Below are 14,891 nucleotides of genomic sequence, written 5' to 3' on the forward strand. Positions count from 1 at the left end.
ATTCTGAGCTGCTTGTGTTTGTATTCGAGAGCCTGCACTTTTCACCCTCCACTGCCTCTGCTAGACATGTTGTCAGTGCCCTTGTGCTGGTTGTGCCTCTGAGGTTCCTTGTGCCTTGCTGCTTATGATGTCCCTGTGAGTTCAGGCGTCACCACCCGGGTTACCAGGTTGCAAGCACCTCTACTCCTTCTGGGGTTGCCTGGGTCATGTGGTTACCCACTGGCTTTCTGTGGGCTCTCTTCCAGTTCAGGTGCCGCTCCCAGATGCGCCACCTGTGCTGCTGTTCCCAGGTTATCTGGGGGTGCTGGCAGCACCATTCCCGCAGTCATTTGGTTCATGAGTGCCTCTGCCATTGCCAGGGGCCCAAGGTTTTGCCAGCCCCCACTGCTGGTAGAGCAGGTTTTGGGAGTGCTGCTACTGGGGGCTGGGTCATGGGTTCTGCTGTGGCTCTTGAAGCCTCAGGTCATAGGTGCCACTTGCCACTGCTGACGGCGGGGTAAGGACTGAGGTTTGAGCACCACTTCTGCTCCTGCAGCCTCTGGTGTCCAGTTCCCGTGTGCATTTTGAAACCTCCAGTCAGGGCATGACTGCCCTTGCTGAATTATCTGCAGTTTGGGTGCAGCCCTTGCTGTTGTAAAGACCAGGCCTAACTTGCGATTGCCTGTGGAGGGTGGAGAGGGCTGAGCCACTGGCACCACTGTGTTTCCTGAAGCTGCAGGTCGTGGGTGCCACCTTCCGCTGCTGGAAGTGGACATGGGCTAAGCCATGAGCGCCATGTCTGCTCCTGCAGCCTCTGGTTCCTGGTGCATGCTGGTGCACTTTTTCAAACCTTAGGTCAGGGCACCATGACACTGCTGGGGGTGTTGGCATTTTGGATCACTGCCACTGCGGGGAGGAGGCTGCTTTTCTAGTTCCAGTTCCTCTCAGAGGTCCAATCCACCCACCTTCAGGTGTATAAGTATAGGGATCTCTCATGCATTCTGGTGTGCTGTGCTGGTAGTCCTTTGTTGGTCAATGGGTGTCCTACTGGTTGTAACTTAGACAGGAGAAAAAAAATGAACAAGTTACTCTGCCATGATTCTGATATGACACTGAAATGGAGCTTCTAAGACTTCACTCCCGGGGAGGCTGATTTGGAAGGAATATGGAAGGAATTTGAAAGAATTAGAGATCCTTCCTCTTTTTCTACCTTTTCTTCCTCCTGATTCTTAGAAAGGTTTCTGTGACAGGCCTGTAGCTAAACATCACCAAGTTCTTCCTTCCCTGGATGTCTTGTCTGGAGAGATTAGGTGGCCAGGGGACCAAGTTCAGAGAGCGAAGCCAGGGAAAATGTAAATGTGGTCATGGTGTCTCTGATTCTACACAGTTTTTGTATACCAAATGCCTCTACTACAGTGGGAAAACCTCTGAGAGGGCTTTTACTTATTTAGTTTGTTAATTCATTAATATTTTTTGCATCAGCCACTTAGAAGGCTATCAGGGGACTTCAAATTTGACTACTTTCTTCAATTTAATTAATCAAAATTTTCTTTTGAAATCTAGGCTCTATGTCCAAACCAGACTTACAGAGAAATATATACCAATAGAGCTGATGATTTATGTACATCTTGCTAGAAAATAGTGTGTGTAAGTACTCAGCTACCAGAAACCCAGTAAAAAGTGTAACATCTGGAGTTGCCATGTTGATTTGGTATTCCAATGTGGTTCTTATCACTCAAGGCTGATTTTCTAAATGTTGTTTGAAATTGTTGGCTTTGGCTGGGATAGGTCACCGTTCCAGTTTTTCAGACAGAGGAGAAGGATTCTGAGACTTGAGCATGTTTTAACAGCAGGTTCTGTTTCAGGCAAGAAGACATCCCGTCATCCCTTGCACCAGGATCTGCACTATTTCCCCTTCAGGCCCAGCAATAACATTGTTTGCGCTTGGACGGCCATGGAGCACATCGACCAGAGCAATGGCTGTCTGGTTGTGCTCCCAGGCACACACAAAGGTTCCCTGAAGCCTCACGATTATCCCCAATGGGAGGTAGGTTGGCCCAGGGCTGGGTCTTGATCAGAATCTTCCTTCATGTTTTGATTTCACATCAGTATACACAAAGAGCTTTACCAATATAATGGCATTTCCTTTCTTAGCAAAATATTGCTCTAGGATTTCCAATTAGGAACAGGGAAAATTCAAGGATGTCAGATAAAATTATCATCTTTGTTCTTTCAACAAGTGTTTGAAAGCCAACCAATGTGGGGAACTTTGGTAGGTGTTGTGTAGGATCTGAGATTATAAAGCCTAATTGCAGAGTTAAGACAGAAACACTGCCACACCAGATGTGTGTGACAAGTGCCAAGTAAGTCTTACATCTGAAAGCTGGCTCTCAGAGTAGGGAAAGGGGAGGATTTGTCTCCTTCCAGCCTGAGAGACCAGTGGAGGCTCTGTGGAGTGCTCATATTTAAGCCAAACCTTGAGGGACAGAGTAGCATGTTCTCTACCAAAGTGGCTATGGGGAGCACTGGGGTCAAGTTCGTGTATGGACCTGGCTGTGGGGTGGGAGGGACCAAGGGAGCTCATAGCCTAGATGGGCTGGGTGTGCATTTGGGGAGCAGCAGTGGAGATGAGCCTGAAAGGTGCATTAGAACCAGATCAGAAAGAACCTTGCTTGTTTTGTTAATGACTCTTCACTTCATTTGGGGGGACTGGAAAACTTCATTTTTTTGAAAGCTGGAAGAGTTTTTTTAAACAGTTTTATTTAGGTATAATTGACATATAATAAACTGTACATGTTTTGATTGTACACTTTGGTAATTTTTCACACACACACACACACACACACATATATACATATACACCTGTGAAACCACACCACAATCAAGATAATCCCTTCCTCCTCTCCCTCCCTTCCCCCAAGCAAACACTGATCTGCCTTCGGTTACTGTGGCTTAGTTTGCATTTCTATAATGTTATATAAATATAATCATATCATATATATTCTTTTTATTAAATATGGCTTCTTTCACTCACCATATTTCTTTTGAGATTCATCCATGCTGTTCCATGTATCCATCACTCATTCCTTTCAATGTTGAGTTTCATTGCATGCTGATCGATGGTTTATCGATTTAGCTCTTGATGCTAGAGGACTATTAAATGCTTTTGACCCCGTGAGGGGTGAGATCAAAGTGGCATTTCAAGAAAGATAATCTTGGGGTCTGGGCAGGATATGCTAGAGGTGTAGGAGTCCAGAGACAGAGAAACCAGAGAGGAGATTATTAGCATTTTAGGCATAAGACAATAAGGTCCTGAAACCCCATAATGATGGTCAGAATGGGAAAAGCAGGTGTTGTTAAGGCAGGAAGTTTGAGTTGTGGTTCTATAGGGAGAAAAGGCTATGGCTTTAAGGACGACTTTGTCAGTTGGTTAGAATTCTTGCACTGACGATTAGTGTTAAGTGAAAACATTGAGTTTGAATTTTGTTATAAAGTCTGAAATTGTGAGATTCATCAATTTAGTTGGGGCAGAAGTGGGCTCCAGCTGATTTAAATCAATGGAGTGTTTTGAGGGCGGCAGGGACATACTGAATCCGTGAAAAGGCTGGCTAGCTCTGGTGGGCAGGAAACGGGGGTTTTTGCTTGGCAGGAACAGTGAGGGTAGGGCACCTGGCCTGGGCAATTGAACCCTGACCACGTCTGGTCTCTTTGATCCTCTGCTCAGATTCAGAGAGGCTGCAGTGGGAGGTCAGATTGGCTTATCTCGGGTCACCCATCCACCCTGGCCGTGAGAGAAGCGCACTGGATCAAAATGCCAACTCAGTCAAGTAGGGAAGGAGTCATTCCCCAAAGGAATTTGAGATACTCTCAGGAAGGGGAATGGGATGCTGCCGCCCTGAAATGACAACCCCCTCATAAAGGCTTGTAAACTTTACATCATTTCTTGCTTTCATGCACTTCATTCTCATGACATTTTCAAGGAGTGATATACAGTTCTTGCAGATATCTTGGAATGTTATTTACACTCAGTACTATTTTGATATCATGGTGGTTATTACACCCACAATCAGGTCATGTTATTTAATTTGTTAATAAACAAACATATGCATTACTATATCAAAAATTCGATAGCAGTGTTTATAATTCATTCCAATTCTTTTCTTTGGAAATCCTGTATGCTTTACTTTAACAGTTTAAAAACATTCTGTGAATGGGTTCTTAGGCTTCAACTATGGCAATAAAATATCAAGAATCTCTGTTCTAGTTTATTTTTTGAAAGTTTATATGAATGTATCATAAGCATATAGTATTATCTTGGGTGTTTAAGAAGTTTAAGTAAATGATCTATACGTACTAGTCTATGACTTGCTTTCGGAGTCTTTCCGTGTTGATGTACAAAGATCCAATGTATTTACATAGAGTATCCCATAATATTAATTTATTTATTCATTCTTGGAATAATGGACATTTAAGTTGTTTCAGTCTTTTTTTATTCCAAAATGTGCAATGAACACCCTGAACATCTATTCTTATGTAAATATCCAAGAATTTTCTTTAGAGTATAGTGGTATCTTTTCCTTTTAACTTTTAAAAAATGAGACATAACTGAAATAAAGACATAAGCTATTACCTAAAGCATTAACTAACTTTGGAAATAGTCAGAAAGAAGCACAATGTTTGAATTTACTGCACTTCTTTTTTTACTCTAGACATGACATCAGTGGTTTATGAGCTCAGAAATATTGAGCATTTTCTCTCCCTTAGTTTGGGAAAATAGTTCGTTTTCCAGAGATACTCCTGAGTAATAGAAGAATGATTTATGCAAAGTTCCAGGTGAGGGGAATCGCATGTTGGGAAAGAATGATTATGGATTCAGGCTGGGAAGGTGGTCTCCTGTGTTGACTGCAAAATGCAAAGCTGATCTAGATCTTCATTTATAATTCAGTAATGAAGGGTAGGTAGAAATTCCAAACTGTTCATTTGGTCCCAGAAATCCATGATTTTAATATCAACATGTGACTTTGTAAAAAAAAGACATTGGAGAGGCTTTTCTATACAAGCACACCTCGGAGATATTGCGCATTTGGTTCCAGACCACCTCTATACAGCAAATATCACATTAAGCAAGTCACATGAATTCTTTGGTTTCCCAGTACATATAAAAGTTATGGTTACACTATACTGTAGTCCATTAAGTATGCAATAGCATTATGTCTAAAAAAAATGTACATACCTTAATTAAAAATATTTATTGCTAAAATATTCTAACCATCGTCTGAGCCTTCAGCGAGTTGTACTCTCCTTGCTGGTGGAGAGTCTTGTAAAAATATTCAATATGTGCAAAGCACAGTAAAGCGAAGTACAGTAAAACAAGGTATGCCCGTATTTGAATTTTTTATAAGAATCTAGTTTATCTCTTTCTCTTGGAAGAACTTAGGGAAACTGTGCTTTTCCTGATGAGTCACTGATAAAGCTTTTAATTATTGGCTTCCTCAAACACAGATGTGGCCTCTCTTATGTGTTCTAGGGGGGAGTTAACATAATGTTCCATGGAATCCAGGACTATGATGAAAACAATGCCCGGGTTCACCTCGTGATGGAGAAGGGAGACACTGTGTTCTTTCATCCTTTGCTCATCCATGGATCTGGTCAGAATAAAACTCAAGGATTCCGGAAGGTATGCATTAACGTTGTTACCAAGCACGGGCCCACTGCCACACAAGCATAGAAGCCAATACTATGGCACCAGCTTTAGAGAAAAGAAAAGGCTTTGTTGCAAGGTTGGCCAGAAAGGAGGCAAGTCTCTCGACTTTTACTCTCCAATTCAAGGTTTGAGATGAAATTTAAGGAGTTACAGGCTACTAAGCTACATCTGGGTCCATGAAGCTGATTGGCTAGTCTTGCATCAGTGTATATATGGTAATCAAGCTACCTGGGCTTTTGGAAGCTGGATCTTCCTTACTGAAGGAAGAATCTTGGTTCCGGGGTCATCCTGGTGTTATCCCACCTGACACATGCACAGTGTTGTCTCTGGTATTGAGCAAAGTTTAATTAATCAATAACCCGTTTTAAGGAGGTAAAACTAGTTTAAGCTGGTCAGTTTTTTATGTGCTGTTTCAATTCCCCCAATTTTTTTTGTACTTTCCTCAGTCTGGAGGGATTTAGGGCGATGACTGCACTTGCTACTTCCTGCTGATTGGGGAAGGCTCAAAGTTTCTTTCTGAGTCTTTTGTTGCCTATATTATGTAAGCAAGCAATCAGATATTTAATAAGAAGTTTATCTATGGAAACAAAAAGAAAAACAAAGTTAATGTTTGGAGCAAATTATAAACCAGTTTGTGAGCCCAGGGGACAGCCAGTCAAGAGGATTTCTGGATGTCAGGGTTGAAGCATCTTTTGCAGTGTGAAGTGTCTCTGATGATGTCATCATGTGTTCGGGTAAACTTTTTGAGTGGCTTTTATAGCAACAGGCATGAAAATTGTTTAAACATGGGTTATCGTGGTGATCTCTCTTAAGTTTATATCAAGTTGTCAACCTTCAGTTTTTAGGGCTTCAGGGAAAAGGGTGGTTTCAGTTCTCAGTGATTCCAAATGAAAAGGATGGAAAAAACTGAAAATGTTAGTTTGGAGATTTGTTGTTGGGTATTTCAGGAAACTAGAAGAATCCAGGATTCAGTCCAGTTTACAGGGAGAAATCATTTAAGGCCAATGTTTCCTTATTGATCTTCTGTTTGGATGATCTATCCGTTGGTGTAAGTGGAGTGTTAAAGTCCCCTACTATTATTATGTTACTGTCTATTTCTGTTTTTATGTCTGTTAATAATTGCTTTATATATTTAGGTGCACCGACATTGGGTGCGTAGATATTTACAAGTGTTATATCCTCTTGTTGGATTGTTCCCTTGATCATTATATAATGCCCTTCGTTGTCTCTTTTTACCGTTTTTGTGTTAAAGTCTATTTTGTCTGATATGAGTACTGCTACCCCAGCTTTCTTTTCATTGCCATTTGCGTGGAGTATCTTTTTCCATCCCTTCACTTTCAGTTTGTGAGTGTCTTTAGGTCTGAAGTGTGTCTCTTGTATGCAGCATATATATGGGTCTTGTTTTTTTATCCAGTCAGCCACCCTATGCCTTTTAATTGGAGCATTTAGTCCATAGACGTTTAAAGTAGCTATTGATAAGTATCTACTTACTGCCATTTTTTAACTTTTTTTTTTTCTCTCAGTGTTTTAGTAGTCCTTCTCTGTTCCTTTCTTCTTCTATACAGAATTGATGGTCACTTTAGTTTGACATCTGTCTGAAAGCTGTACTCTTTAACTCCCCTCATCCCTCCTTTTATGTTTTTGATATCATATCTAACCTCTTTTTTGTGCATTTGTATCCATTACGTTCTAATCATGGAAATAGATAATTTTTCCTATTTGTGGTCTTCTCTTTTCCCCTTAAATCAGTCCCTTTAACATTTCTTGTAGCACTGGTTTCTTCGTGACAAACTCCTTTAATTTTTGCTTATCTGGGAAAATTTTGATCTCTCCTTCCATTTTGAATGATAACCTTGCTGGGTAGAGTATTCTTGGCTGTAAGTTTTTTCCTTTTAGCACTTTAAACATATCGTGCCATTCTCTTCTAGCCTGTAAGGTTTCTGCTGAGAAGTCAGCTGATAGCCTTATGGGGTTTCCTTTGTATGTAACTTGACATTCTCTTGTGGCTTTTAGGATTCTCTCTTTATCTTTAATTCTGGACATTTTGATTATGATGTGTCTTGGTGTGGGCCTCTTTGGGTTTATCTTGTTTGGGGCTCTCTGTGCCTCCTGTACCTGGATGTCTGTTTCCTTCCTTAGGTTAGGGAAGTTTTCAGCTATTATTTCTTGAAATAGATTCTCTGCCCCCTTGTCTCACTCTTCTCCTTCCGGGACACCTATAACACAGATGTTAGTGCGCTTGATGATGTCCCAGAGGTCCCTTAGACTGTCCTCAGTCTTTTTAATTCTTTTCTCTTTTACCTGTTCACCTTGGGTAATTTCTTCTAGTCTTTCGTCCAGCTCACAGATCCGTTCTTCTGTATCCTCTACTCTGCTTTTGAGTCCCTCTAATGAATTTTTCGTTTCCAGTATTGTATTCTTCATTTCTGATTGGTTCTTTTTTATATCTTCCATTTCTTTGTTGACATTCTCACTGAGTTCATCTATTCTTCTCCCCAGATCAGTGAGCATCCTTAACACTCTTAGTTTGAACTCTCTGTCGGGTAGGTTGCTCATTTCTGTTTCACTTAGTTCCTTTTCTGGGGTTTTGTCCTGTTCCCTTACTTGGAATGTATTCTTTTGCCTCCTCATTTTGCCTCTTTCCCTGTGCTTGTGTCTACGTATTAGGTAGGTCAGCTACATCTCCTGCTCTTGGATAGGTGACCTTATGTAAGTGATGCCTTAGGAGGCTTCCAGTGTGCTTCCCTCAGTTCTCAATGTTCCAGGGTTTACCCCTATGTGGGCTACATGTGTCCTTCTGTTGTGGCCTGTTTGCTCTCTCTGTAGGCGCCCAGGGAGGCTGAGTTATGCTCCTGGCCAGCTGTTGTAATGCTCAGCTGCTTGTAGTTGTTGTGGGCCCTTCAGTCTCTTTATCAGGTGGGGGGAGCCCTAGCACAGTTGGCTGCAAGTTCTAATACCACATTTGTGTTGCAGTATTTCTTTTAAGTCAGTATGCCCCCACTGTGGCAGGTTGTTCGGCTCAGGGCCTTACAATTGCTGTAAGCCTCTAACCTATTAGGTCTCTTGTCAGCTCTCTGAGGATTGCAGCTGGGTGGGGCTGGCCTCAGGCACAGGAGCACCCAATTGTTTCAGGCTTTGGAAGGTGGGGCAAACCTCCTATGTGGGTCTTTGAGAAGCACAAGTCTTCTGCAGCTGACAAGCCCTGCTGCCCACAGGTCCACACACACAGTCAACACAGTCCTGCCCGGTGTGAGCGCCCCGACCTCCCCAAGCGGACCCAGTCTCTCCACGGCGGGAGCCCCACACACTCCGCCACTGCCCCACACTCTCCACCTGCTCCTTGTGCACACCCTGCCCCGCTTAAGTCGGCTCAGTTGCCAGGCTGCAGAGAATCCAGTCACCAATCTATGCAGGCCCACAAGTTGCCTGAGGGCTTGTTGTTGGGTGGGGCCAGTCTCTAGGGTGGGCTGCCTGCCCTGGCTGAGCTGGATTAAATCGGTGCTCTAGTGGGTGGGGCAGACCCTGGGCTAGCAGGCCTCAGGGAGAACTCCAATGGCCTCTGTGTCAGCACGCCCACACCAGGCCACAACAATGGCCGCCGCCAATGTCCCAGTCCCTGGAGAGGTCTCAGCCCTCCCCGAGATGCACTCAGGGCCTATTAGGTGAGTCTCTTGTCACCAAAGCACTGTGTACCTTTCTTTCTGGTGATTTTAGGATGCTTTCTGAAACAGGTGAGTTTGTGCGCGGGCCCTTTAAGAGCCAGTTTTAGTTTCTTTGTGAACCGGGTTTTCTGGGGGTGCTCCCCAATGCTTTAGTAGCAGGCAAAGTCAGATATTATGCCGCTGGTCTCGATTGTGCTGGGTCCACAAAATGCCCACAGCGGGGGCGCTCCCTGGCTCAGGGCCCCACGCCTCCAGGGAGGGCTGCGTACCTGTGGGCTGCTCCCGGAGGCCGTGACGCTGGCGGCTTGTGAAGGTGGCGCTTTTCCTCTCCAGAAGGGAGTCTCTGCCTCTTCCACCTCAGTTAGGATTGTCCGTTGTTGCAGGAGTTCCTCTTATCCAGTTTTCAGTTCTGTCTCAGGGGTAATTTTTCCACGAGTAGTTGTAAATTGGTTGTGTCCACGGGAGGAGGTGAGTTCCGAGTCTGCTTACGCCGCCATCTTGACTCCGCCTCTCTACAGGGAGAAATCAAAACCTCAAAGACAATTAATGGAAGTAGAATGTGTATTATAGTTTCTACTGAAACATAATTTTTCTTTCTAAAATCATCTTCATTTTTACCAAAGATAGCCAAATTAAGACTAATTGGTTTGCAACAATAAATTTGGCTGGATTATTTACCTAAGCTCTCACTCCTTCAGGGGCCAAGGTTTGTTTCCCAGTCATGGAACCACACCACCCGTATGCCAGTAGCCATGCTGTGGTGGTGCCTCACATAGAAGAACTAGAAGGACTTACAACTAGGATATACAACCATGTATTAGGGCTTTGGGGGAATAAAAAAAGAGGAAGGTTGGGAACAGATGTTAGCTCAGGGTGAATCTTTCCATGCAAAAAGAAAAAAGAAAACTGCTGTGCCTATCAAAGCCTTGGTAATGTAACCACTGTTTCCAACTGTGTCCTGTTATAAGGAGAACAGATTCTTATTGAACTTATGCACATAACTGTATTGTTAGGAATATAAAATATTCACTCATTCTAAATTCTGGAGGGATCAGGTAAGAAGAAAAAGATAATTGTTTCAATTTTGCTTAGAAAGTACAATTTATACAAAAAGTCATAAAAATTATAATCATCCTCATCAGTTCATTCAGTCCCATGTAATCAACTCTTGATCTTGGTCTTTTGTTAGCAGTTTTATGAAGCCATCAGTCTCTCCCATTGGAGTTCTGTAATTTCTTACCTAGTTCAGTTTTATGATCTGAAAGTTAATCAGAAACCTATATTCTAGAGGAAGTGTCAGAGTCCTGTCCATCAATCTCTCTGAAGATGAAACATATTTGTAAAAGCATCAGAGTAAAACTGTCTGTAAATGACAAAAAGACTTAAAAATGTCAAGTGACAAAGAAATTTGGTTATTTCTGTGACATATAACATTTTAATATAGTAACTATTATAACTGATAACGAGGATAATTCAGAATTTGAGGAATGGTATATAATTTTAAAAACACTGATATTAATAATATTCACCCACGCAATATAACGTAAGAAGTTTTCTCATCATTTGACTATGCTTCTCATGTAATTTAGCATACCACCTAAGCTTAATTAGTTTAATATTTCCCTCTTCATAGAAAGAGAGAATAGATGCGTTAACAAGTACTAGGAGCCTGGTGGAAATTCTCAAGGTTACTTTCAAGACTTATTTAGAATTTTGATTTTGGGGAAGTTTTTCAGAAATGTCAAGATTTTAAAACACTATTTAAAGAGTTAAAAAAAAAAAAAAAAAACCCTTAGTTCTCCTAATAGAGAGACTTCACATTTTGAACAGAGGAAATTATTTTGAAAAAACAGGATTTCTGCCTTTTAGGTAGACTTACACAAAGGTAAAGAAAAATCTTTTATAATCTCTTTATGAAGAACAGAACTAAAAGTTCAAGAAAATTATCCTCTTAAGAGAGAAAACTAAATTCTAATTTTGCACCAGCTTACTTTTGATATTAAAACTTATTTACTTAATTAAATTTATTTTAATCCGTGCACAAAAATTTTCCTCAGGGTTTGTCTTCCACAAACTTTATGTAACTTTCTTTTTACATTCAGAATTGGTCCTGTGTCTTCCCTCCTTTCTAGTACTTTAAAACAAATTGATCTTTCTTAACAAAACAAACAAAAACTTATCCATTCCTTATATTTTCTTTACTGAAAACATACATCTTACTTCCTTTGAATACAAAGATATTCTCCTTATTAATTTTTAGTTGCTTTAATCATATGTATTATTAGAATCTTTAATCCTTATAAACTTTAATTTTTAGTGAACATGAAGAACTAAGCCATTATAAACTGTCTTTTACATTAGCATTCTGTGGCTTGGCACATTTATAAATACCTTTTATAAGTTCTAGAAACATGTTACTTCATTGTACAATCGTTTAATAAAGCACAAGACCTAAACATTTTTTTTATTTCCCTCTAATAAGAGAAAAGTTCTAATATTTTATCTTTTTGGAAATGATCTAGATATTCAATGAATTTTCCATCTGTGAAATATAATCATTGCTAAAAGTTTATCTCACACCTAAATTATTTGCTCCTAATGGTTGTGTTTAGATTACCCTCGAAACTTGTCTGCCTCATATCCAATGGTGATAATCACTTGCCTATTTCAATCAAACCAACAAACTTAAATAAGCCAAACATTATTTCATATCATGTTAACTTGAAAGAGATTTAGTTTAGTTTCTATTACATTTGGGAATAATTTATTCTAAGCACTTACTTTAAGCCAATGAAATAGAGCTCTTAGTTTGGCTATACCATCCAGAGATGGAAAAATGTCACCTATGCAGCACATACATAAAGACATACGTGGACACAGAGGCAGATACAGACACAGACCTTATAGCTGCTGTTAAATTTTTGCTGTGAATCAGGTACAATACCAAACTCACTAGTTTACAAAAGAACTATTATGTTTTATGCTTTCATTATGCTTTAAGCTCTTCCACTAATATTTGTGGAAAGACTCAAGGTGTTAGATTTTGGGAAAGCATGCTTGTTTAGCCATTTTTCTTTCCTTTTACAAAATAAGTCTAATTGCAAGGTGGTATCATAGGTCAAAGGCCTGTTCTCAGGCCACACCTCACCTGATCCCAACAAGTATTGGGGCCAGGCCATATTACAAAAGAACATCATTTTCTCCTTCTTCATGGGCTCATGACTGAGCATCACCCAATTCTGAAGAATGCATCCCAGTGGGCTACCATTTGGTATACCATTCACATTTCTCATTTTAGAGGGATTTTTAGGGGTGGACACAACAAACAAGGTCTTTCTAGGGGTGGTGTTTAGGGTCTGATGGGTGTGGTGCTTGCAGGAACAGCTCCCCCTAAAATGACCAAGGGTGGGTTGTTTCCCGTAGATGTTTTGACACCAGCAAAATTCAGACAAGTAACCCCTGGATGAGCTGCTGCTGTTGACTGCTTCACTGTGAACAGTGAAGGTTTGCAAAGGTATGTTCTTCAGGAAGGGGTCCCTATGAGGCCATTGCCCATCATGGGCAGATGCCCTGGACCCTCTGTAAAATCCCCAGTCACCTGAGAATGTCCCAAAGGACTGGAGGGAACAGTGCCTCTTTTCTTCAGGGTCAGAAGACCCTCATAAAGTTATTTTCTAAAGGGAATTTGTTACAATCACCAATACACTTAGTCCCCAGACAGCCAATTCAATTTAGGTAAGTGACTTTAATAGACAATAATATACAATACAATTCCACATATAACATAGATCAGAATGCTAGCCAGACTACGAGGATTACTCAGAGGCAGACTACCAGGAATCCTCATAACCAAATTGCCAGGAATACTCAGAACTGGACTACCAGGAGTAACTCATGAGTGAACTTTGTATCCTGTTTCTAATTATCTTCAATGGTTTAGGCCCAAGACCCTCCAGGATCCCCTAGAATACAAGTCAAACTTATATTTCCAGGGGATAAAATGAGAGAATTGAGGTAAGGGATGGTCGCTTTCATCAAGTTGCTCAGCAGCCAGAGACATCTTGATCCAGAAGCAGTTTCTTTTCGTTTTTTTTTTTTTTTTGTGAGGAAGATCGGCCCTGAGCTAACATCTGCCAATGCTCCTCTTTTTGTTGAGGAAGACTGGCCATGGGCTAACATCCATGCCCATCTTCCTCCACTTTATATGGGACGCCGCCACAGCATGGCTTTCCAAGCCGTGTGTCAGTGCACGCCTGGGATCTGAACCAGAGAACCCCAGGCCACCACAGCAGAGTGCGCGCACCCATCCAGAAGTGGTTTCTTTTTGAAAAAGTTAAAAAAGCGCTGAGGAGCCTGAATGCTGTAGCAGGATAGAGGAGTCTAGTCAGCCGAGCCTCCAGAGAAAGTGTTCTAGGCGGCCACTTAGGATCAGCAATGAGAGCTCGCATCCTGCTGAGGGCTGCAGAGGCTCAGGAAGGTGGTCACAAGATCATGGTCGCTTTGTGGTCTCCAGAAATTGTTCCCAAGCAAGCAGTCACTGCCCAACACACATAGGAGCCAATACTATGGCTCTGGCTTTTGAGAAAAGAAAGGCTTTATTGTGAGTTTGACAGACAAGGAGACAGGAGGCAAGGCTCTCTAATCTGTCTCTCTGATCCAAGGTTTGGGGGTGAAATTTAAGGAGTTAGGGGCGACTAAGCTACAGCTGAGCCAGTGTAAGCTGATTGGCTAGTCTCAAATCCATCCATTTATGGTAATCAAGCCACTTGGGCTGCTAGAAGCCAGATTTTCCTTATTTAAGAAAGATTCTTGGTTCTGGGGTCATCTAGGGCAATGGTTCCCACCGGGCACATGCACAGTGTTGTCTCTGTTATTGAGCAAGATTTAATTAATAAACCTGTTTTTAAGGAAGCAAAACTGTTTTAAGCTGGTTAATGTCTTATGTGCTTTTTCAACATTGCTGCACTTTTCAAAGACAAATGAGTTAGAAAAAACATTTCAAGGTATATTAACATTTAAAAGATTCGTGTCTTTGGGGCCGGCCCAGTGGCGTAGCGGGTAAGTGTGCAGGCTCCGCTGCAGCAGCCTGGGGTTCGGATCTCCGCGACGCACCAATACACTGCTTGTCAAGCCATGCTGTGGCGGCGTCCCATATAAAATGGAGGAAGATGGGCATGGATGTTAGCGCAGGGCCAGTCTTCCTCAGCAAAAAGAGGAGGATTGACAACAGATGTTAGTTCAGGACTGATCTTCCTCACACACACAAAAAAAGATTTGTGTCTTTTAACTAAACTGGCCTTTATCCTGGTTTATTTACCAGAAAATCTATTTGTCTACCTTGTGCCTTTCTGCTCATATCAGTAAGAAACCAGGTGACCTCAGGCTTGCAACCCTATTGATGCTGAATCATGAACATTCATGGAATTGCTTCAGAGAAAGAGCTCACTGTAAAGCTGACAGCTTATGCTCTTAGAAGCAAAAACAAGGACTGCCATACTGAAATAATAACATTTGACATTTGGCATGTGTATAGCTCATAGTAACCC

At 41.6% G+C, this 14,891-nt stretch overlaps 1 protein-coding gene across 1 annotated transcript in view; it reads left to right on the forward strand.

Annotated features, from left to right (window-relative positions):
- LOC101394977 (phytanoyl-CoA dioxygenase, peroxisomal) overlaps window positions 1–14,891 on the forward strand; it is a 37,260-nt gene that overhangs the window by 17,428 nt on the left and 4,941 nt on the right. Inside the window, exons 6-7 of the mRNA XM_004425360.3 lie at window positions 1,845–2,026; window positions 5,507–5,656. Of these exons, the coding sequence (XP_004425417.2) occupies window positions 1,845–2,026; window positions 5,507–5,656 (332 nt within the window). The remainder of the gene's footprint in view (window positions 1–1,844; window positions 2,027–5,506; window positions 5,657–14,891) is intronic.

Source organism: Ceratotherium simum, chromosome 32 (genome assembly GCF_057802395.1).
Source record: "Ceratotherium simum simum isolate JZ-2026a chromosome 32, ASM5780239v1, whole genome shotgun sequence".
Taxonomy (NCBI): domain Eukaryota; kingdom Metazoa; phylum Chordata; class Mammalia; order Perissodactyla; family Rhinocerotidae; genus Ceratotherium; species Ceratotherium simum.